Below are 23335 nucleotides of genomic sequence, written 5' to 3' on the forward strand. Positions count from 1 at the left end.
AGAAAGACCAGGTCATTTTAGCAGTTCTTTTTAAACGACCAAAATCCACATTTTATACGAGATTTTTGCGTGTGGGTGTGTGAAAACAAGTTTTTATAATATATTTAATTAAAAAATATTATAGTTGCATTTAGTTTCCTTTCTTATATGTCATCATAGGGGCTCTATTATGTTTGAGAATTTTTCTTCAATGTAATTCTTTTTCTGAGTTTCAATTATTTAGGTAATTTGTACATTTCATAGTACCAACGAGGCTATTTATTTCATAAAATTTTGGATGATTTTAACATTGTTAGTTCTGATATTCTTTCTAATATTATGAAATAGCATTGATAGATTCATATTGCATTTTCTTCAACTGCTTCATGAATTTTTTACTTAAATGGAAAGGCATTCAACAAATATTTTTATCGAACATAAACTGCTATCCTAAATTTAACAAGATGATTGTCTTTGTGATCTATATAATAGGGTAAGTGCCTTTTCTTGAAAAGTTGTTCATCTGTCGTAATATTTTAACCTGATATGCAAAAAATCAAACATTTTTCATGAATAGTACTTTTCAGTAGAATACATTGATTTGCTCGAAGTCATTCTAATCCTATAGAATTGATACCATATTTTAAATATCTCACGATTTCTTTGAATCAGTTAGAATGTAAAAGTATGCAATTAGATAATGAGTAGTTATCTTTAGCTTGTTGTGTGGTACATGAACTAACTCTCTTAAATTCAAATAAAACTAAAGTTTCAGCCAAAATTATTAAAATCTTTATATTATTACATTCGTATAATGAAAATATAACAAGGCAATTTTTAGTCATGTTAGAAATTATTTGAATGATCTCTCTCGCACGATTTTATCTTGAATTTTCTAGCCGCTCCTTTTTTCTTTTCTTTTTTTTTTTTTTGTTATTATATATCGTATAAAGTTATGGAAAAATAACTTTGCCCTAACTTATTTTAATGATATATTATGATTATTAAGCTCGCCACTTTCTGCTAATTTCATTTAATTAACTATTTCAGTGAATAATGATAATATTAAATTTCAAGAAAAAAATTTAAATAATTAAATTATACTTCGGTTTCATGATTCTTTACAAAACGTATTATTTAACAATTGATTGAATTTGGTGGTTAATAATAAGAAAAAATCTCCATCTTTTTTGTTTGTTTAGTAAAATTAATCCAAACCATATAAAATTCAGAATGGAGTTGAGATATGTAGTAATGATTCATGAATATAAATTCATTTTCTCATACTTCGTAAATATAAACTAAGTTTAACGCTACATTTTCATTTCGGCAGCAATTGAATTTAATAGAAGTCACGTGACATAATCGTATAATCATATTGCTTCATAACTGATGGATTACAATTACATGATCTCGCGGGGTCCAGCTGGGATTTTGCTTTATGTTTGTTGTGGAGGTCTATGATGGCTCCACAATTGAGATTGATAACTAAATCATGCGGTGTAACTAATTGAAATTAACTAAGGAATTGCGGTGTAGCTATAAGGATAAAAACGATGCTTCTATAAAATGCGGTTTATTTCTTTGAGAAGGGGCATGGAGTCACCCCACTACCAACGGTAAGCATCGCGTTCCGAGTTCTTTACAGTTCTGGCGGGTCATGACCCCGCGCAGTTACAAAAAAGGAGCAACCCTAGAATGGGCGCTTGCCAACTTGGCGCGTTGGTAGCAAAGTACTGAACATGCCGCCCCCGTTGAAATATACATTTCAATAATTACATCAATTACATTTTTTTGTAAAAACGAGGGAGACAATTAATGCAGTAAATATATGAAAATAACAAAATGACATTAATAATTCTTAAGAAATACAAATAGTTGTACTAGCACTGAAAAAGAACAAATAAAGATAAATAACAATGAATATTGAAGTTTTTAGATATAATATTCGCTACAAATATTAAAGAGAATCTTACAGATTTCAAGGTACACATTTAGAAATGAATTATGTAAGGTGAAATTAGACTTCCAATGGCAAAAGTGCAATTTTAGAAATGGATCGTTTATATATACCAGAATGAGTTTTAACATTTACTACTCTTACTACATTGTCTTTACCATAGAATACATTTACAATTCTACCTAAAATCCATTTACAACATGGAAGATTTTCTTCTTTGAGCAAAACCATGTCACCAATTTTTAAATTTTGGTTCTTAATTATCCATTTATGTCTTTGTTGCAAAGTACTTAAATAATTATTTTGCCATCTTTTCCATATGACTTGTACCATTTTTGAGGTTCTTTGCCATAAATTCAATCTATTATTTTCCGTGTTTGTTAAATTTGGTTCAACAATGGATGTGATTGGCCTACCAATGAGAAAATGTCCAGGTGTCAGAATTTCCAGATCGTCCATGTCACTAGACAAAGGAGTAATAGGACGGGAATTCAAAATTCCTTCGATCTGATGCAGAATAGTAAAAAATTCCTCATATGTTAACTTTGAAACTCCAACAACACGTTTGAGATGGTATTTGAAGGATTTGACACCTGCCTCCCATAAGCCACCAAAGTTAGGTGCTCTGGGTGGAAGAAATTTCCATTAAATGCCCTCTTCAGATAAAAATTTTGATAAATATTCATCATGTTTAGTTACCATAAGAGCTAATCTCTTTAATTCAGAATTACCACTTACAAAATTCTTACCATTATCACTAAAAATAAATTGCGATTTACCTCGTCTTGAAAAGAACCTTTTGAGGCATGCAATGAATGCTACAGAAGTTAGATCAGAAACAATATCTAAGTGAATACATTTAGTAACCATACAGATAAATATACAAACATAAATTTTATGATATAACCCTTTCCTTTGACCTTTATACTTTATGAAAAACGGTCCACAGAAGTCGATACCTGTACAGTTGAAAGGAGAATTTACATTCACACGTTCTTTTGGCAAATTGCCCATAATTTGTTCATTAGTCAAAGGTTTTGCTTTGAAACAGGTAATACAACTGTGGACAATTTTTCTACAAACATTCCTTCCATTTAAGGGCCAGAATTCTCTACGAACACAATACAATAAATTTTGTGGCCCAATATGCAAATTTTTCAAATGAAAATACATAACAATAATTTTTGTTAAATTACTTTTGTTAGGTAAGATAACTGGATGTCTCTGGTCAAAATTTACACTGCTGTGTTGAATACGACCTCCTACTCTCAAAATTCCATCTTCATCAAGAAAAGGATTTAGATTTTTAATCTTACCTGTGGGTTGTTTTCCATGAAGAAGTAAATTTATATCACTCTGAAATGCAATTTCTTGCACAGATTTTACCAAGAATGATTTACCCCTTTGTAATTCTACTGCAGAAAGAGGTCCATACAACCTATTCTTAGGATTTCTTAAATTGATACAAAACCTACAAAGAAAACTTACAATACGAATTAATTTAGAATATTTGTTAGTAATACATAAAAGTAAATCTAAAAATGTAGCATCCACACTTAAAGTTAAAGTCTTAGTAGTCTCTCCTTTCAGTTCATGAAAATATTCGTCATCAGTAGGAATGTTACTTTCATCACTAAGTTCAACAGTAACTTGTTGAAGAAACTGTGGACCATTCCACCACAAATGATTGTTCATAAGGTGATGAGGAGTCATACAACGGGAAATAATATCAGCAGGATTTTCACAAGTTTTTACATGGTGCCAGGAAAATTCTTTCGTCAGCTCTTGGATGCGGGAAATTCTATTTGACACAAACACCTTAAGCAGATGCAATGAAGTATTAATCCAGGCCAGCACTATAGTCGAATCTGAGTAGAGGCAAATTTTATCTATTTTCAGGTTAAGAGATGACACAGTTTTAGAAGCGAGCTTAGCAAGAAGCTCAGCAGCACATAGCTCAAGACGGGGTATTGTCATCACCTTAATAGGAGCAACTTTAGATTTGCTGCATAGTAGAGAAACCTTCACATGATTCAATATAGTAACACAACGAAGATAGATGACTGCACCATAAGCATCTTTCGATGCGTCAGCAAAACCATGTAGTTCAACTTCCTTGATGGAGTCAGTTAGAATGCAACGAGGAATCTGCATCTTTGTAATATCCCCTAAACAATATCTGAATATTTCCCATTCGTGCTTTTCCTGATGTGGCAACACTTGATCCCATTCAATTTTGCGTAGCCACAATCTCTGGAGGAAGATCTTTGCCTTTACTGTCACTGGTCCTAGAAGACCAAGTGGGTCAAAAAGTTTAGCTATATCAGTCAAAACAGTTCGCTTTGTGGGAATGCTAGTTGATGGAGTGATATTGAAACCAAAGCAGTCTTCTTTTGGGTTCCATTTTAAGCCAAGTGTTTTAATTGTATTTTTATCAGAATCACCAAACTGATAACCTTGATCTTCAGATGGAACAGATTCTAAAAGCATTTCATTGTTTGCACACCATTTGTGCAAATCCATGCCACCAGCTTTTAGAAGAGAAATCAATTCTTGCTGTAATTTTATTGCAGTAGAAACGTCATCTGCACCAGAGAGAACATCATCAACATAAAAATCTTTTAAGGTTACAGCAGATGCTAAAGGAAATTTGTGTTGCTCATCTATTGCTAATTGGTTTAGCACTCTCGTAGCTAAGTAGGGAGCAGATTTGGTGCCGTATGTAACTGTAAGAAGCTTATAAAATGAAGGTTCCTCAGAACTCCTAGTTTTCCAAAGAATGCATTGAAAATTACACTGCTCAGGATTAACCCAAATCTGTCTGTACATTTTCTTGACATCAGCAGTAAATGCAACCTTGTGCTTTCGGAATCTCAATAAGATTGAAAACAAGTCATCTTGAACAACACCTCCTTTTAGCAAACAGTTATTCAAAGATACACCTGAAGTAGATGCAGCTGAGGCATCGAAAACTACGCGTAACTTTGTTGTACTACTATCAGCCTTGTAAACGCCGTGATGAGGCATGACATATTTTACATTCTCAATACTATCTAATTTTTGCATATGACCCAATTGCTCATATTCTTTCATAAAATTACAATAAAGATTAGAAAAATTCGGATCATTATTTAATCGCTTCCAGAGACTATCTAATCTTTGTTTTGCAGTTTGAATGGAATTGCCTAATTGCATATTCTTCTTAAGAGGAAGGTTAACAATATATTTACCTTGCTCATCCCTACGATAAGTTTGCATGAAATTTTCTTCGCATTCTAATTCTTCTTTGTTTTTAGATGTAGGTGTATCTAAAAAATTTTCAACTTCCCAAAATTTCTTTAACAAATTATCTAAGTTATCTATTTGAGAGATTAAACCACAATGATGTGATTCCTGTTTACCTTGAATTGTTCCACTTAGTATATGTCCAAATACAGTTTCTTGCAAAATTAAGGAATTATTTATATCAAATCTATTTTCTTTTAAGATACGAAAGAATATCTCTGCCCCTATTAATATATCCACTTTTTGGGGGGAAAAGAATTCCGGATCTGCTAACTGGACGTAAGGCGGAATTTTTATTCCTTCTAAATCAATAAATGTGGATGGCATTAGATCTGTGATTTTCGGAATGACCAAGAAATCTAGTGTTGCAGTAAAAGAACCATCCGAGTTCAAAATAGTGGAGGTACTTTTTCTTTTCACATTAAGAGTAGTATCGGAAATCCCTGATATTGGAACATTTATTTTTTCTTTCTTTAAACCAAGTGCATTGGCGAAATCAGATGTCATCAAATTACACATGCTTCCAGAATCTAATAAAGCCCTACCCTTTCTGACAGTTCCGAAACTATCCAAAACATAAGCAACAGCCGTAGCTAGAATCACTCTTTTCTTCTGCGTAACGAAACAGGAAGTCAGGGGGGAAGGGTTGCACGACGAACAGGGGTCAGCATCTGAGGGAGTCTGCCTTGAATTCATTGAGGATGAGTCATCGCTTACTGTGGACACCTGCATCCGGTGTAATAGAGTATGATGCTTTGCTTTGCAAGTGAAACAAGTGTGTTTCGATTTACATTGAGCGATTTTGTGAGATCCGAAACAATTTAAACATAAATGTTTTTCTCGAACAGTTTCATATCGCTTTTGCGGGGAGAATTGCAAAAACTGATCGCATTTATGCAATGGATGATCAGCGTTTCTACACAGTATACAATACTTGGGATTATTCGATGGCTTAACAAATAGAGTTCGTGCTTTATTTTTCTGTTCACTAACATCCAAATATTTAGATTTGTATGGAATATTGTGCCCAATGGCATTTAAAACTTGATATCTTCTTTCTAAAAATTCTATGAAATCATCAAAATCAGGAACTTCCTTGTTTACTAAGGAAAGTTCAAACTGCTTTCGAGATTCGCGGTCTAATTTTTGCAAAATTATATTTATTAAAATAGCATCTGACAATTTATTACGTTCATATTTTAAAACATTTAATGCTCTTAAATTTTTAAGAATACAATCTATTAAATTGCGTAAGTCTTTCGCGGATTCATGAACAATTTTTTCTTGATTAATTATATTTTTGATATGGGTGTCTACAATTACACGTTTATTTTCGAATCTTTCTACTAAAGCTTTCAGAAGGGAATCATATGTATCTTCAGACGTTTCTATCAATTTTGCATCGTTTCTCAAACATGAACGTAAATAGTAGCACTTTTGGTTTTCAGTTAAATTGGGATTATCATTTATTAAATTTAGGAATTGTTGCTTAAAGGAATTCCATTCTTCTATTTTACCGTTAAACAATGGAAGAGGTATTTCCGGTAATCTAATTGACGTAACTTTATCTATGGACTCTTTAATAATAGCACCATTTGTAGAATTAGAAACAGAAGTAGATTTGAGATCATGTAAAATGGATTTGAGGCTTACCTCTATTTTCAAAATTTCATCCTCGAGTTCGGATAGATTGGATTCCACTTGATCAAAGTCATTGTCCGACACAGTCCTATAATATTCGTTTCTCAGTTCTTCAAATCTTGTACTTGTTCTCGAAAGAATATCCAGTTGGGTAATCACTGTCGATTCAGTTAAATGTTCTCCTTTTTCAATGAATGTTCGCAGTTTTGTCAACTGTCCTCTAATACTCCCCTTTCTTCTATTCAAGACAACTAAATCACTTGCCATAACTAATTTGAATGGATATCAAATAGAAATCCAGTGCGCTCAGGCTCCGACGGACCAAAAATGTTGTGGAGGTCTATGATGGCTCCACAATTGAGATTGATAACTAAATCATGCGGTGTAACTAATTGAAATTAACTAAGGAATTGCGGTGTAGCTATAAGGATAAAAACGATGCTTCTATAAAATGCGGTTTATTTCTTTGAGAAGGGGCATGGAGTCACCCCACTACCAAAGGTAAGCATCGCGTTCCGAGTTCTTTACAGTTCTGGCGGGTCATGACCCCGCGCAGTTACAAAAAAGGAGCAACCCTAGAATGGGCGCTTGCCAACTTGGCGCGTTGGTAGCAAAGTACTGAACAATGTTTGAATCAAAAATTCAAACATGCATTACTCGAAAACTAATTTATTTTATTCTATGAAAATCTAAAAACGAAATAAAATTTTACTTGCCTGAACGTGTTACACCTGCTTCAAAAAAATAGCTTTTTGTCAATGTATTGTCATCACACTGATAAAAAAAATTAAATTAATAGCATCAGTTAACGCTGCTTTTGACTAATCGATCTTTAACCTTATTATCTCAATATAAAGTTGACTTTAGTCTGTGTGGTAGTAAGTTAAAATTAAATACATACAATGAAAAAAATATGATAACATTTATTTAGTATATTTTTAGGTCATTAATAATGGACATCAAAATTTAAAAAATCGCAGCGATAAAAAATTCGTTCAAAAAGAGAAAGAACATTTTTTTATTTTGGAATATTTTATTCCAAGTTCTTTTTATTTGGATTGCTTTTTTCATCCATTTTGATAAACAAAACACCAAGATTTATTTTAAATTTAAAAATAAAATGGACAACTGCATGAATTTATTTTCGAGAATGTATTTTATTTTCGGGGATTTTTTTTATAGAAAAACTGGTATGCTTACAATATTTTCCGAAATAAAATTGATTTCTATTTACTCAAATGAAATCCGCTGACCAATGTGTATCTAGAAATTTCAGAAAAGTTTGAGATGTTTCACTTGAGATATTTCTGTTTTTTTTAAGGTACAGAAGTTTTTACTTGATTTTTTTTTTTTTTTTTATTCTTGAAAAATATGGTGCTGACTTTCCTGATTTCCTGTGAGAGCGATATAAAAAAGAACTTTGGCTTTACAGAAAATACGTACCATTTGCGGTTTCTTTTTTTATTGAATAGAATTCGGAAAGTTTCAAAATATTTTTACAAAAATACGAAGAAAAATCTCCATAAGAATGCACTTGAGATTGAAATAAAATGTTGTTGAGTATTTTATTCGAAATTGACTTCCGGAATGGAGCAATATTACAGTCGTAGTCGTATCGCCATTTATTTCAACAGTTTTTCAATAAAGTTTATAAATGAATTTTCATTTTTATATTCGGTATTGCGCTTGTTGTGAAGTTATTCAAAAAGTGAGCCCATAAATTTAATTCTGGAATCCAAAACATAGCTTACAGTTGAAAAAGAATTGTACAACACAAGATAAAGTCTTGATTTAATATTAGGTTTAATGCGCAGTTACATTAATCATGTCATTGTAATGTCTCCTAAACTGATTTCATTCAAATGATTTTTAAGAAACTCAGAATTAATGCTTAAAATAATATGCCTTTTTTTTCATCGTTTTCCTTACAATTGGGAAATTTATACAACAAAATAAAGATAAATAAAATTACCTTTTTATTAATAACACTAAGTATTATTTATTAGTGACGATGATAGGCTTATCGTCTGCTAATTTTTTTGAGGTTAATAATCAGACGATAATCTTTAATGAAGGTATTTTAACAGCAAATTTTATTTTAATGCGCAAAACTTTTTTAATTGGTTAAGATTAAATTCTATAAAAATTTTCAATAAAGCCTAATATTCTGTAAAAATTTATCAATATTGCAATACTATCGTTCTTTTTGTTTTTCTTTGATTTCAGAAATTATTTATATACTTTTTAGAATTAAAAAAAACATTAAAAAGTTTACTTTTTTTTAATATAACCTATAAAGAAATTGGTGAACCAGCAACTAATTAATAGCTATTAATAAAAAAATTTTGCGAACAAATTTCACAGAATTTTTTGTGGTGAATCTTTAATTAAATAAAAGCATATTTTATGATCTTGTCAATTACCCTAATTGCACTATTCAAAATGCTATATTTAAACTTGATTACATTCATTTTTTTTTCAATCATCTAATTCAGCTTTCTTTTACAAGATAAAAAGGAAAATAACTTTTTTTACTTCAACGGTAAAATTGACCTGAAGAATGAGGGATTTTTCAAGGGGATGCGAAATGGTAAAACAGAGGGCATCGAAAACATAAAAGAAAAAAGATTAATCACTGAAACTGAAAGAAAAAAAGGAATCATTCTGTTCTGCAGTCTGTGTTTGAGTTATAAATATTGAGAAGATATCTTTTCAGAGAACTTTTTTGCATCTTTTTTATCTTGTAGGAAATTCAATTTATCACGTGATCTGAACTAAATTAGCTTCCCATTCACCAAAAAATGAAATCGAAATTGAAACTTAAAGGATCTGAATTCAATACAAATGAATTGAAATTCTTCTTTTAAAAATCTTTTTTACTGCCCAAACATTTGGATTGTAACAGATTTAATAGGTTCTACTGCACCTTATTTAGAATGTTATTACAAGAAATAAAAAGCATACATAAAATTTAAGAAAAGGCAACTAGTTCGTGCTTGAATTATTTTCAATTTTATTTCACTTTTGAGATGTAAACTTGAACCCAGCTACGTCAAATCTCATTGACTCAAGCATAATTCTGCACCAGCAGAGGGCTATCCAGAGTTCTCCTGTCTTTGAAATTATGTAATATATCACGCTCTAATCTTTTTTTTTTCTTCCCCTCTCCGTGAAATGTACTTGCAGTCATGCATCTCTGATGCCTAAATAAAATAGTTCCTTTTGAAGTTAAAACATTATCTCTTGGCTCACTGCATTCATCAGACATAAATATAAATATCGTAAAAGGTAAAACATGGCTCTGACGAATCGACGGAAGGCTAAAGGAGATATGAGACTAGTCTATTTTAATAAGTTAGAACTTGAATCGTAGTTTACTAAATTTTGTTACGATTTTCTCCTTCATGATATTTTATTGAAACTGTAATAATAAAGAGATACGGGGGGGGGGGGGGGACAGATACTGCATTCAACACAATCATACTTATTACAAACCTTCTATAATATATTGTTCCTAATATATCGGTTTCCTCCTGCTCAACAAATGACCTCGTCAGTCTGAACCACAATGGATACATTTGTAGTGCTGACTTTGAATCCGAGCCAAAGTGTCATTACATTAAAATGATTAGTACATTCCAAAATACTTTTATAAAATAACTGCGCAAGTTCAGGAGAATATATCAGAAAATACAACATTCGTTTTAATTAAAAGCAGGAAAATCGATACAATGTGGAGGATTGATAAATCTTGGTATTTTATTTTAACTTTTTTAAAAAGTTATCAAAATTACTGACTTATAAAACTTGTCTTTGATGAGTTTTTCGTATGAATAATGTTTCATAAAATGTTCAGCAGAGTACTGGATTGATTTTTTTAAGGGTCGTAGGACTGTAGATAGTGTTTATCTTCTGCCTTTTCACATCATCATTGTTTTCATCCATTATCTCTTCGATTCATCCTTCCTTCTGCAGTTTATTTTGTTGTCTCCCACTTCATATCAACGCTGATCCAGATCTCATGATCTTCTTAGGAAAGTTCTGTTGCCTTTTCAGTGATCCTAATAAAACCTCCACGTCGAAGCACCTGAACATCGAAACTGATCACTAAAACTAACTGATGTTCTATGTATTTTGAAACAATAGATCCGTTTCTTGCTATTTTGGTCCATACAACCAACTGATTGTTACATCTATAATTATTACAATCGATGACTTTGTAAAATGTCAACCGTCAACTCATTGAAACGACTCTATATATTCATAATATTTATTTAAATTGTAAAATGTTAAGCAAAATTCATTGAAAGGGATGAAGACAAAATTAAACAGACGTCATTGGATGAAGGCCATAATCAAAAGTGTTAAACTGAGTCAAGCCTCTTGCATTTGTGTGGCATCTTTAATAATAACCAAAATTAACCTATATGTTGTATTTTGTCCTTTTTTTTTAATTTAAACGTTTTAGACTGAAAATCAGACTTATTATTTTTGAAAATTCAGTAATATTTCAGTTCTTAATTTTTTAAAACTATTTTTGACCTTTCATACGCTCGCATTTACAGTCTTCGATATGCTGATAATATATTAATTCCAAGTGGGAATGACAGAACAAGGCATGCATTTTTTAATTTTTATTTTTTTTTATTTATTTCAAAATATTTACATAGAGCCCGGATGCACCATCAAAATGAACAAATATCTTAATAATCTATATAAGTTTTTTCCTTACGTGACTTTTAACAAACTTCATTATTTAGCAACAGAATTTGACAATATCTACTACAATAATCGAATCACATGGACTTTTTTATTTATAAATTGAATATGCATTTCAGCAAAGATGTTAAATATTATCAAAAGAATAAAAGAAAATGAATCAGTGAAGTATGTTCCGATTGACACTCAGGAAAAAGGGACAAATAACTTGTTTTAGATGCCTAGCTTGCTGGCATAATTATGTTCAAAGGAGGGGTAATAGATATAAATATAGCTGTCATAAGATAGCTAAATAACTAATTGAAAACTCGGACAAGACTGTATTAATTTTTAATGTATATTAATTTTAAAAGAATTCTCTTATACATTAACATACTGATTATTTATAACTACAAATGTTTTTTTATCTTAATAATTCAGAATTTATTAGCTTTCTTACACCTTTTACTTTTCTTAGTTTCATTAACATGCTCAATGCCTTCATAATGCCTTTTTTATTTAATAAAAGAACCTTTTTAGGGTCAACAAATTTTATTCTTGTTTGATTGAAAGGTAAGTATCAAAAGGAAATCATTTTAGGATATTGGTTGATTCATGAAATAGTCTTTAATGACAATTTTTCTAAGATGACATACCATAAATTTTTTTATAAATAAATCTATGTTTTTTTAGAAGGCTCTTCATACCACTTAAAATTTTTATTTACAGTGTTTTTTTTTTTGTTTTTTTTTTGCATTTTTATAAATGTATTTCTTTTGTTTCATTTGATTGTTAAATATGTGTCTTCAATGCTCACAAAATCTGGAAAACAAACCCATTTCAAGGCCATCAAATGCTGCTGCCTACTCATTTAAGTTAAAGCATCAGAAATAAATCAATTAAACTCAACCACAATTCGCAATAATTGTTTTGGATTGCGAAGTTAACGGTAGTAGTTGTAGCTAGCGAAGCGAACACGGTTTAAGTAGTAAACCGTGCAAGATTACTTGGCAATTCTCCTGGGAGTTGAGGAACATTAACTAGCAGAGTACAGAAACCTCCATCCAAAATATACTTCGCCGAATAATTATCAATGCCTCATGGCTTTTCTAAAATTCTGTGATTAACTGGGATTTGAAAATCGGGACAATAGATGAAGACATATTTCAAGAAACTTTCTTAATAGTATCGGAAACCACCCAAATATTCTAATATCCCACAAAACCTCCTATACTGAGAATAAGAAAAATATTGATATCCCTATGCCATAACTAGTTGCTTATTCCCACTAAAAATCCTTTAATAAGTCTTCACTTCAAATATAATTAAGAACAGTCTAAATATCCAGGTATACCTATCTGCCACCCATAATGACAATCAACTTCTCGTTCTAATGGTATGCGATTCATTTTACAGGAAACCTATCGTGCAATTAATTATTAACTGTTGCTTTCTATTTTATAATTTTTTCCATTTTGCTTGATTGGGAAATCTTGCACAGATTAAAGGTGTGTGACACTGGAACTTAGCGCTCTTATGTAATTGTTACTGTTCTATTTTATAATTTTTTTTTCCAATTCTTTAATAATTTGAATTCAGCGCAATTTAGAAATCTTGCACAGATTACAGGTGTGTAACACTGGAACTTAGCGCTCTTATGTAATTGTTGCTGTTCTGTACTATAATTTTTCCCAATTCTTTAATAATTTGAATTCAGCGCAATTGGGAAATCTTACACAGATTAAAGGCATGTAACACTGGAACTTTTCATTCTTGCGTAATTTTTGTGTACAAATCTAAAAGTTTGAAAGCTGCTAAAGTGATTTTCTGAAACGTCATTTACAGCGCTAGATGGGAAAGGGGAAAGAGTAAATATTGGCCAAAACCCAAACAGTCAAAATCAGTAGAATGGGGAAAAAAGGAGCAAAGGAATTATTTATTATCAAAAATTTTCAAGAGAAATATGAAGAAATTAAGAAAAAGAATTGTCATATTTCGTAATGCTTATATACATTTTCTTTTAAACTAATTTATCCTATTGCTCTAATTAAAATGCTCTTTTGTAAAATAAAAGATAGGAAGAAAAAAAGAAAAACTCTTCAGAGCAAGCATTTAAAAAAATAAATATATTTAATTTTCTTTATGTATATTGTTTGATAATAAATATAAAACGAGATAATCAGATATTTTTCGTAATCCGAAATAAAGAGTCTGAAATCTGGCCTGCACCTTCTAATCCAAGATATCTCGTTACTATTGAACTAATATAAGATTAAAAACCAGAGATCAATTTTCAGATTTGTCTAAATAGATTAAAAAATTCTACTTCAGTTCTTAGAAAATTTCTCAACTGGAATTAGATCTTGAATTGAAATGGAGCAATATCTATGCATTCAGAATTTTCCATTTTTGAAGAAATAGTGAAAAAAGGACATTTTTGTGAAAATTGCAAAGAAAGTAACGCAAAAAGGAGTTCTTCAGATGGAAAGAGGTGAAAAGTGCAAAAGACTTGGATTTTCGTGTAAAGAACGTCGCATCTTTTCAGTCTAGTCAAAAAAAAAAAAAAACTTCGTGCAAAGAAATTTTTTGTGAAAGAGATAACGTTAATACATTGTTATTCAGTAGAATAAAATAACGTAGTGCGCAAAACTCAGTGTGGCTTTATTCAATCAGTATTATTAATTTTTAAAAAATGAATTTTTTCATATTTGCATTAGTTTACCTGTTTGTTTAAATTCATTTTATATTTATTGATTGGATCTTCCTTTGGAGGAAATATATCGAAATGAATGACACTTTTTTTATTTTTAAAGCAAATTAAATTTCTAGTATTATCCGTTATTAAATGATAATAATCAATTTCCATTAAATTCTAGCTTTATATTACCTCTTATTTGTTCTTTTCGAAACCTTTTTGCCAATAATAAATTTCCACAAAATATTGCACTCACTAACCAATTTCGCATATAATGTATGGGTTTTTTTATATATATATGTTTTCAATATGATTAAATATAGTTACTGAACTTATTTCCCACCCAGCAGAACCGATTCAAATGTACTGAATGCGAAATTTAATTCGACTAATCTATTCATTGTAAAAAATTGAATTATTGGAAATAAATGGTATAATAGTTAATGAAATTCAAGTATGAAACATAAAGTCTCCAGAATTTCAAAGTTGAATTTTTTCAAAATTATAATATTCTCTCTTTGTATACGAAAAAGCAAACCTATTTAGATTAATTTAATAAAAACGTGTTTTACACCATTTCATTTATCGAATTAAATTATTCTGAATTGCAACAAAAATATAATCCTCATGCCCCTAATAGTAACACATGTAGTTTCAAAATACGTGCAAGGAATTCATTTTATCTACAAATACATTATTAAAAATCTAAATAGTACCATTTGCTTTTATAGAATCTTTGTAAAATATTGTTTCCATTTTGTATTAGTATTAGTTTACCACATTTGGAAAAAGAGACTTTGACCTAATGCCGATAAATTTTTAAAAAAATAAGTGATGAATATATTCAGATATCATGAAAAATCATTGCTTGCATTCATCTTTTAAGTCCAGAACAAATCTACCCCACAACAAATGATGCAATCATTCAATGGGAATTGACATCGAATCTTTCTTCACAAACAGTAAATTACCGTAAAATGTACAGGAAAATCTCCTGAGGCTGATTTATTTATTTAATACTTTAATTCTCTGTGAAAAAAACACGCTCAACAGTTAACATGGAGTTAATTCCAATACAGAACACTAAAACTTCTCTCTTATGGACGAAGAGGTAATTTTGAATTCCTTGTCGAATAGTTTTGCGACTGTATCGATACCTAACTTAAATCCAATAAACAAGTTCGATCCTCTCTTACAATTGATTCTAAAATACAAAAGAACAAAAGCTTTAACCAAATTTTATTCCCAACTTTGTCTTGGAAGTCCTTTTCCGCTTCAGTAAATGTACCTTAGAGTCCCTTGAATGGGGACTCTAAGGTCCTCGAGAAAGTAGTTACCGAAATGCTGCTGATCAATAAAAGTACTGCATTTGTCCTTTCCAACAATTCTCAGAATTCACTCTGCGTCTTTTCAGAAGATTCATCATGCAACAGTAACAAATAATAAATATTTGTATTAAAGCAGGATTTTATGCTTGATAAGAGCTTCTTTCATTTAATTTAGTTAGAATAAATTTCTGCTTTGAAGCTATAAAAGAGTTATTCAGGCAAGGATAGCACATTTTTAAACTTTGTTCAGATGACGACATAAGCACTTGAGTCAGCACCCAGCGGCCTTTTGTCCGTTCAGAAATTAGAACTACATCCAAAACTTTCTAAAGAGGGTTTAGTTTCTAACCAGCCAAAATTGTCTCTCCGAAACTTTTTCCCATACTTTCCAGCAGGTATCATGCCTCTCCCTTTTCATAAAATAACAAACTCAGTGTTATCAAGGTGAACCGAAGTTTAATCCTCTTCTTCGCCAAGTTGCAATAACGCGCCAAAGCTGACAACCTACGTTTTCTCTAGACTGGCAAACCTTTTACTTCACCTTTATTATGCGTTATGATTGGACATCTGCTCCCTTGCTTTTGAACATTTCGCAAAACACGGCGCAAGACTGTTGTTGGCAAGTTAGCGATTTTTGAAAAGTGCGCCAAGCAGGGGGTTAAACTCCGGTCGTACCGTGTTATCACCACAAACATTTTTTTTTTTTTTGAAGAGGGAACATTAATTGGACATTAACTTTCTGTTTTTAAATAAATGAGTCTCCTGTCTAGTGTCACTCGTCTAAGTTATTCCCTCATAACTGTATTACCCTACAGAGCCAACTAACGATGCTCTCACAAAAGAAAACAGAAATCAAAACCACAGGACCCAGACAGTAGCTACAGATTACTGATTCTACAATGTTTGTTTATGTGTGTCATATGAATGTTTACAATATTATTCATCAATTTTTTCAACTCTTTCTTTTTCAGCAATTAGTAATATTTATATAGTTTACACATAGCTAACGACCTCAAAAATGTAGAGGCTGTGTCTGTTAATATCAACATTTCTCAGTAAGTTCAAATCATTGTCACTACTTCTCTTTAGATATTTTTGTTCTCTTCATTTCATTATTACTTTGCTAAAATACTAAATATAGCTGTGCAGGATGTGACTCCGATGGATTCTAAGTGGAGATCCCTGAATGATCTGTCCTGACTTTCTTTTCTTCGTCTTCTTTTCTTTCCATCTTATGCTCATACAATTGGTTAGATAATTAAGTGTTACAGGCAATGGGGCGCAGGATGGTGTTATGTTATGTCCAGACAGCAAAAATCGAAACCAAAATCCATAAACATTACTGAGGAAAAGAGGGAGGACGAAGATGAACTTTTCAATGAAGGTGGGAAAAAAAAGGAATCAGTTTGCCATATCCCAAACTGAGACTGGTCTGACTGCCGCTCCAATGTCTGAAAATTCAAAGAGAGAAAGGGTAGCTTTTTATGCCCTGTTTAATAAATTCTGTCTTGTACGTAATGTATGAGCTGCTCGCCTGCAACCCTGCCCTAAGTTTATCTTGCCTTTTGATGTATTTCATATATTTCCTGTCTTATTTTCACATCTTAATTGCTTCGTTCTCTTTTCTTTGATCATCAAACTCTCAAAATTGAAAAGTAAGCTAATTAGATTTTTTTAATGCAACTTTAAAGAACACTTTTAGGGAATGCAGCGGTTCTGCATCCCTAAATGGATAAGCCGTTACTGCCAGCTTTCTACTCAACTTCTTTGCCTCAGCAGTGTGATGCTAGATAAGAAAGAGAATCAACTAAAATTAGGTCGTTTTAATGTATTTTAATTTAATGAATTGATTTTTTTTTGTTGTTGTTGTTCCATTCTGCCATGAAAATGCTTTGTTTAAAAACATCTAGATAAATTGTAGTTATTAGCTTTCTGAATTTTTGATCAAAACTTATTTCTATTGTATCATGACCCCAAATGGGAAAATAAAGTCCTCTCTACCTATTATAGGACTTTCGTTTATACTTCTACGTTTTTTCACGAGGCGTAGACTTCTTCTATATTCGTCATTATCTATATATAGAGCCGGCATCCTTGCATAGGGGTAGCGCATCTTCCTCGTGATCTGGGCGTCCGGATTCGAATCCCGGTTCGGGTATGGCTGTTCTTCCTCTGTGTTCTATCTGTGAGGTGTGTGAATGTGCCCCCCTGTAAAAAGGGGTTGTGCAAGCGAATGTGTGAGTTTTATCTTCTAATGAGCTAGAAATCAGACTTCTGTCCTCGGGTGTTCAGGGGTCTTTACCCTCAGAAGCTACTGCACCCCCTTTCCGTGGTAACGCGGACACGACATCATCATCTATATACAGAATTTTAAAAAAAAAACATTTTTGATACAAAGCATATCGATAAACTTTGTAGGATAAACGATTATTAATTAATGATTTTTTTTCTATGTTTCATCCTTTAATATTCTTTTTATTGTTAACCAGTTTTGTCTTCTCGAATATAAAGCAAGACAAAATATTGTAATCGTCAAAAAAATGCGAACTTGAGATCTGGACGAATCTCCATGTTTCAGATTTCCTCTGGTTTGGGTTCGAAAAACACATTTTTGGAACTGGGACTGCCTGGCTATCTGTTCTTCTCTCTATAAACATAATTCAAAAACAATTTGAAATAGATGGATAGAATTTGGCTTATTATTTTCATACAAATTTGTAGTTTTTTTTTATCAAATTTTGAAAGAAATTCATTCAGAAGAAATTTGTTTTTTATCCAATTATATATTAACCCTTTGAACTCGGAAAAGTAATTCGATGTATAATTATTCACCTGATGCAAAGATTTGTTTATTGCTCTGAAAAATAAATATACATAATTGTTTTAAGTCGAATTTCTTTTAACAATTAATCTACATCTTTTTACCACTCTGTAGGCGTTTTTAACAATCAAAACTAAAAAATAAATAAATAAAACGCCAAAATGATGCACCAAAGGGTGAATGAGAGGCACCATCCGAGTGCAAAGTTTGGTTTAGTTTAGCTATATAAACGTCCTGTTTAAAGGAACACTAGGATATTTTAGGACGGACCTCGTAATTTTGAACCGCGGTCAGATGACGAGGACGACACCTCAGCTGGCACCCCCCTCTCTACACCACACCACACCAGCGGGTGGACGTTTGGTCAAGATGGATTTAACATGCAACAGACCCCCTTACACGACGGTTCTTCGGTAGAATCGGGTCACGAACCTGAAACCCACCGGTTCCGAAGCCGAGACCTTACCACCAGGCCACCGCGGCCGTTCCGAGTGCAAAGGGTTAATCCAATAAATGCAAACAACAGTTACTGTATTTAAAAAGTATTCAAATTTTGCACTTTGTGTCAAAAGCAAAATTTCATTAATGCAAATTATCTGCTTAAAGCTTTTTAAAATTAAAAACTTGTGAGTTTTTAATTAGTTAGTTAGTTAGTTAGTTAGTTTTTTTTCAGATGAAACAAAACGGTTTTATGCTAGAACATTTTTAATGCCATAAAAACACCGAAAAAAAATATTTCCAAAAAGAAATAAATCGAAAGTATCATGATCTTTAAACCACACAGCATCAAAACGTTTCTGCTTCTTTTCAAAAAATAAATGATAAAAAATTTAAAATGTTTGCAGTTCCAATAAGAATTCAAGTATCAAGAACCAAACATGATCGTACGAACGCAAAGAACGATTGAATGGCGGGAAAAGAGGCTGTTTAGAGATCAAAGGTATTCCAAAAATATGAGACTTCCCAAGAACTGTAATAATAAAGAGAGAAGTGGTCGGTTGAAACTGAAAAGCAAATCCGTGTGTGGAATAAAAAGAGTTCTTTCTGGAACTCGATTTTCGATCGTTACGCGATGACAAGAAAATCTAATTCTAAGGACCGCTGGAAACCATTTCTTTGCTGCAGGGAAAGGAAATATTTTATTCGAATAGATTCTTTGGAAAGTTTATGGAAACTCTCCCCACGCGATATAAGAGAGCTTTCTTCAGATGCTTATTTAAATACATGTTTGTTGTCGAGTTTCGTATGGAAACGAAATCATTAAAACTAAATTTCTCTCGCAAGAACTGCTTGCTGTCTGGAAGGCATGGAATGGTCGATAAAATAATTCCCTTTCTTCCGTCTTCTGGGAATACTTTGGAAGTCTATTTAGTTTTGTCTTTTATGTCACCACAACTATCTACATATGTTTTATTCGGATATGTCATCGAATATAAGCATTCGTTATGTGAGTCTTCAAAAGCTCAGCCATTTGTTTCAAAAGACTGAAATGTGTAAGGAATAATTGACTAATATAAATTTTAATCAACGAATCGATTTAACATTTTAATATCATCCTATTAAAAAATAATGCAATTCCCTTTTTTCTAGGAATACTTTTTATGTCTGCGTCCATTTAGTTTTGTCTTTTATGTCACTACATTTTTCTGCATCTGTTTTATTTCGACATGCCAACGAATATAAGCGTTCGTTATGTAAATCTTCAACAATTTAGTCATTTGTTTCAAAAGACTGAAATGCGTTAGGAGTAATTGATTAATAATACAAATTTTAATCAACGAATTGATCCTATCCTACTATTAACGATCGAATCCTATTAAATCATTATCTTTTTTAAAATAGGATTGATAGACAGGATTCCTTTTTGAAAAGATAAAAATAAAGCATAGAAAAATAAATAGCTATTAAATATTTATCTAAATATCTGTGGGATGTTTTAGTGGAGAAGGTTGCAAATTGGGATAGTTAAGTTACATCCACACATAAAGAATGAGCGACGACTTTTTTTTATATAAAAATAAACATCTTTTAATTTTTAACGCTAACACATCGACAGACAACAGATTTTGTTTGAAAGACCGGAAAATTGATCTTTTTAATTCGCACAGCTTGCGCGCTTGATCGTAGATAACGCTTGATCGTGCGCAGTTAGGAAAGGTTGTTTTTCGAATACAGTCATTTTGATGGAAGCAGGATCGCCACAGTACTCCCCCCTCTAGTAGTGCAGCAGGCACTGAAGTTAGAGGTAACGAGTGTTGAAGCGAACTCGTCGGCCAGATCTGGTTACATAAGGTACTGGAGTAGAATTTGTAGGTGACACAGGACTCGATGGAGACAGTTCAGGTACTGGTTTTGGTGAAGTCGGAACTGCGACTGGTGGTGATATTGCTGGTGCAGAGGACTGGTGAGAGTTCTCGAAGAACGCAGGCTTTAAGCGATCAATGTTGATCGTGGACTGTTTGCCGTTCTTTTCAATTGTGAACATTTTATCAGTTCGTTTGAGTACGAGGTATGGTCCATCGTATGGCGCTTGTAAAGGTTTTTTAACAGCATCGTGGCGCACGAACACATGTGAGCAAGTGTCCAGAGCTGGATGAACGAATACTTTCTTGGTGTCATGAGGTGCAGTAGCAACAGGTTTAAGTTGATCCATCAAGGTCCGTAAATTTATTAGGAACTCATGAGGCTCGACGTTAATTGAAGGGGATTCAAAAAATTCTGATGGTAGTTTAAGGGTTGAGCCATAAACTAGTTCGGCCGATGTGCACTGTAGATCTTCTTTTAATGCGGTTCGGAGTCCGAGCAAAACCAAAGGAATTGATTCGGTCCATTTCGTAGATGCATGACATCGGAGGCTTTGTTTAAGAGATCGATGGAATCGCTCGACTATTCCATTGCTTTTTGGGTGGTATGGGGTCGTTCGGATCTTTTGGACACCCAAGAGTTTGCTGAGCAAAGAAAAAAAGTTGCTTTGGAATTGTCGTCCTTGATCTGTCGTGATTACTGAAGGCAAACCGAAGCGTGAGATCCAATGAGTTATGAATGCACGCGCAACAGTTTCAGCAGAAATATCAGGAATGGGAATTGCCTCAGGCCATCGTGTGAAACGATCTATGCAGGTAAGTAGGTATCCGCAATTGTTTGAAGGTGGAAGAGGTCCTACGAGATCTAGATGAACATGATCGAATCTGGCTGCAGGTAATTGAAAAGATTTAAGAGGACTATTGGTGTGTCTAGCTATTTTAGATTTTTGGCAATCTAGACATGAACGGGTGAAATTTGAAATGTCCTTTTGCATGGACGGCCAAAAGAATCTCTCTGAAATCAAATGTTTAGTGGCACGGATACCTGGGTGGGAAATATTGTGCAAAGATAGAAAAACTTTCTTTCGGAAAATTTCTGGGACGTAAGGTCTAATTTTGTTTTGCTTGACATCACAGTAAAGTTTAGATGAATTGGGGTCGGTTGAGAGAGGTTTTAAACAAAGTGACAGTTCATTCTTTGCCAAAATAGTCTGAAGTTCTTCATCAAATGCTTGTGCTTCCGCCATGGCAGAAAAGTCTATTTTTGGTAACTGTATTTCATTAATACGAGATAAGGTATCAGCTACAACGTTTTTTGAGCCCGATACGTGCCTGATGTCGGTGCTGAATTGTGCAATGAAATCAAGGTATCTTAGTTGTCTTGGAGAAGAAGAGTCAGATTTTTTGGTGAAAGCAAAAGTAAGAGGTCGATGATCTGTAAATATTATGAAATTTTGACCTTCCAACAAGTGTCGAAAATGTTTGATAGTTGCATATATCGCCAAAAGTTCCCTATCATACGTACTGTATTTACGTTCTGAGGGCGTAAGTTTTCGGGAATAAAATGCTAGAGGTTGTTGACCATTAGACGTAGTTGTATGGAGGACAGATCCGATGGCTGAGTCTGAAGCATCAACCATGATAGATAATTGCTGGTTAGGTGAATGGAAGTTCAAAGTAGCTGCATTTGCAATATCATATTTGCATTTTTTGAAAGCTTCTGTAGTGAGATCAGTCCAAGGAACAAGTCGCTTATCATTCTTTTTAGAGTTTTTTAGAAGTTCGTGTAGGCTAGCTTGAGTCTGAGCGGCATGAGGCAAAAATCGACGGTAAAAATTGAGCATGGCCAAGAAACGCTTTAGCTCAGATATATTTTGAGGTTTGGGAAAATCAGAAATGGCTTGAACTTTTTCCGGTAAAGGTTTCACGCCTTCAGATGTAATTAGACAACCTAGAAACTTTACCGATTGCTTCCCAAGGACGCATTTTGAAGGGTTTAGTTTCAATCCGTGCTGAGATAATCGTTCAAATACTGTTTTTAAATGTTGTTTGTGCTGTTCTACATTATTTGATGCAATCAGTATGTCATCAAAATAAGGAATGCAGAAATCTAAATTTGACAAAACTTGATGTATATAACGTTGAAAGGTTTGTCCCGCGTTTCTTAAACCAAAGGGCATATAAACATATTCAAAAAGACCAAATGGGGTTGCGATTGCTGTTTTTGGAATGTCCGCTGGGTTAATAGGAATTTGATGATAAGCTCGGATCAAATCCAGGGTGGAGAAAATGGTTTTATTGAAAAACATTTGAGTGCAATCTTGAATATGAGGAACTGGGTATCTATCAGGAACGGTAATTGAATTTAAACGACGGTAGTCGCCACACGGTCTCCATTCTCCATTAGACTTTTTCACCTTGTGTAGAGGACTTGCCCATGGGCTACTAGAAGGACGGATAATACCTTGAGACATTAAAAATTCAAATTCCTGACGTGCAATTTTTAGCAACTCGGGAGATAAGCGACGAGGTCTCGAAAATACTGGTTGACCAGTTGTTCCAATAAAGTGATGTATTTTAGTTGATACTTTGCTTTTTGCTGGTTGAGATGGATTAGTGAGGTCT

General features: G+C 32.7%; 1 protein-coding gene across 1 annotated transcript; it reads right to left on the reverse strand.

The window, feature by feature from the left end:
- Positions 1 to 1862: 1862 nt before the first annotated feature.
- On the reverse strand, positions 1863 to 7132 carry LOC129980645 (uncharacterized). Its single transcript, XM_056091025.1, has 4 exons — positions 6878 to 7132; positions 3463 to 5950; positions 2639 to 2784; positions 1863 to 1868 (listed from the first exon to the last, which is right to left on the reverse strand). Exons 1-4 carry the CDS (start codon positions 7130 to 7132, stop codon positions 1863 to 1865), a joined length of 2895 nt encoding a protein of 964 aa, XP_055947000.1.
- Positions 7133 to 23335: the final 16203 nt, after the last annotated feature.

This window comes from Argiope bruennichi, chromosome 8, assembly GCF_947563725.1.
Source record: "Argiope bruennichi chromosome 8, qqArgBrue1.1, whole genome shotgun sequence".
Classification (NCBI taxonomy): Eukaryota; Metazoa; Arthropoda; class Arachnida; order Araneae; family Araneidae; genus Argiope; species Argiope bruennichi.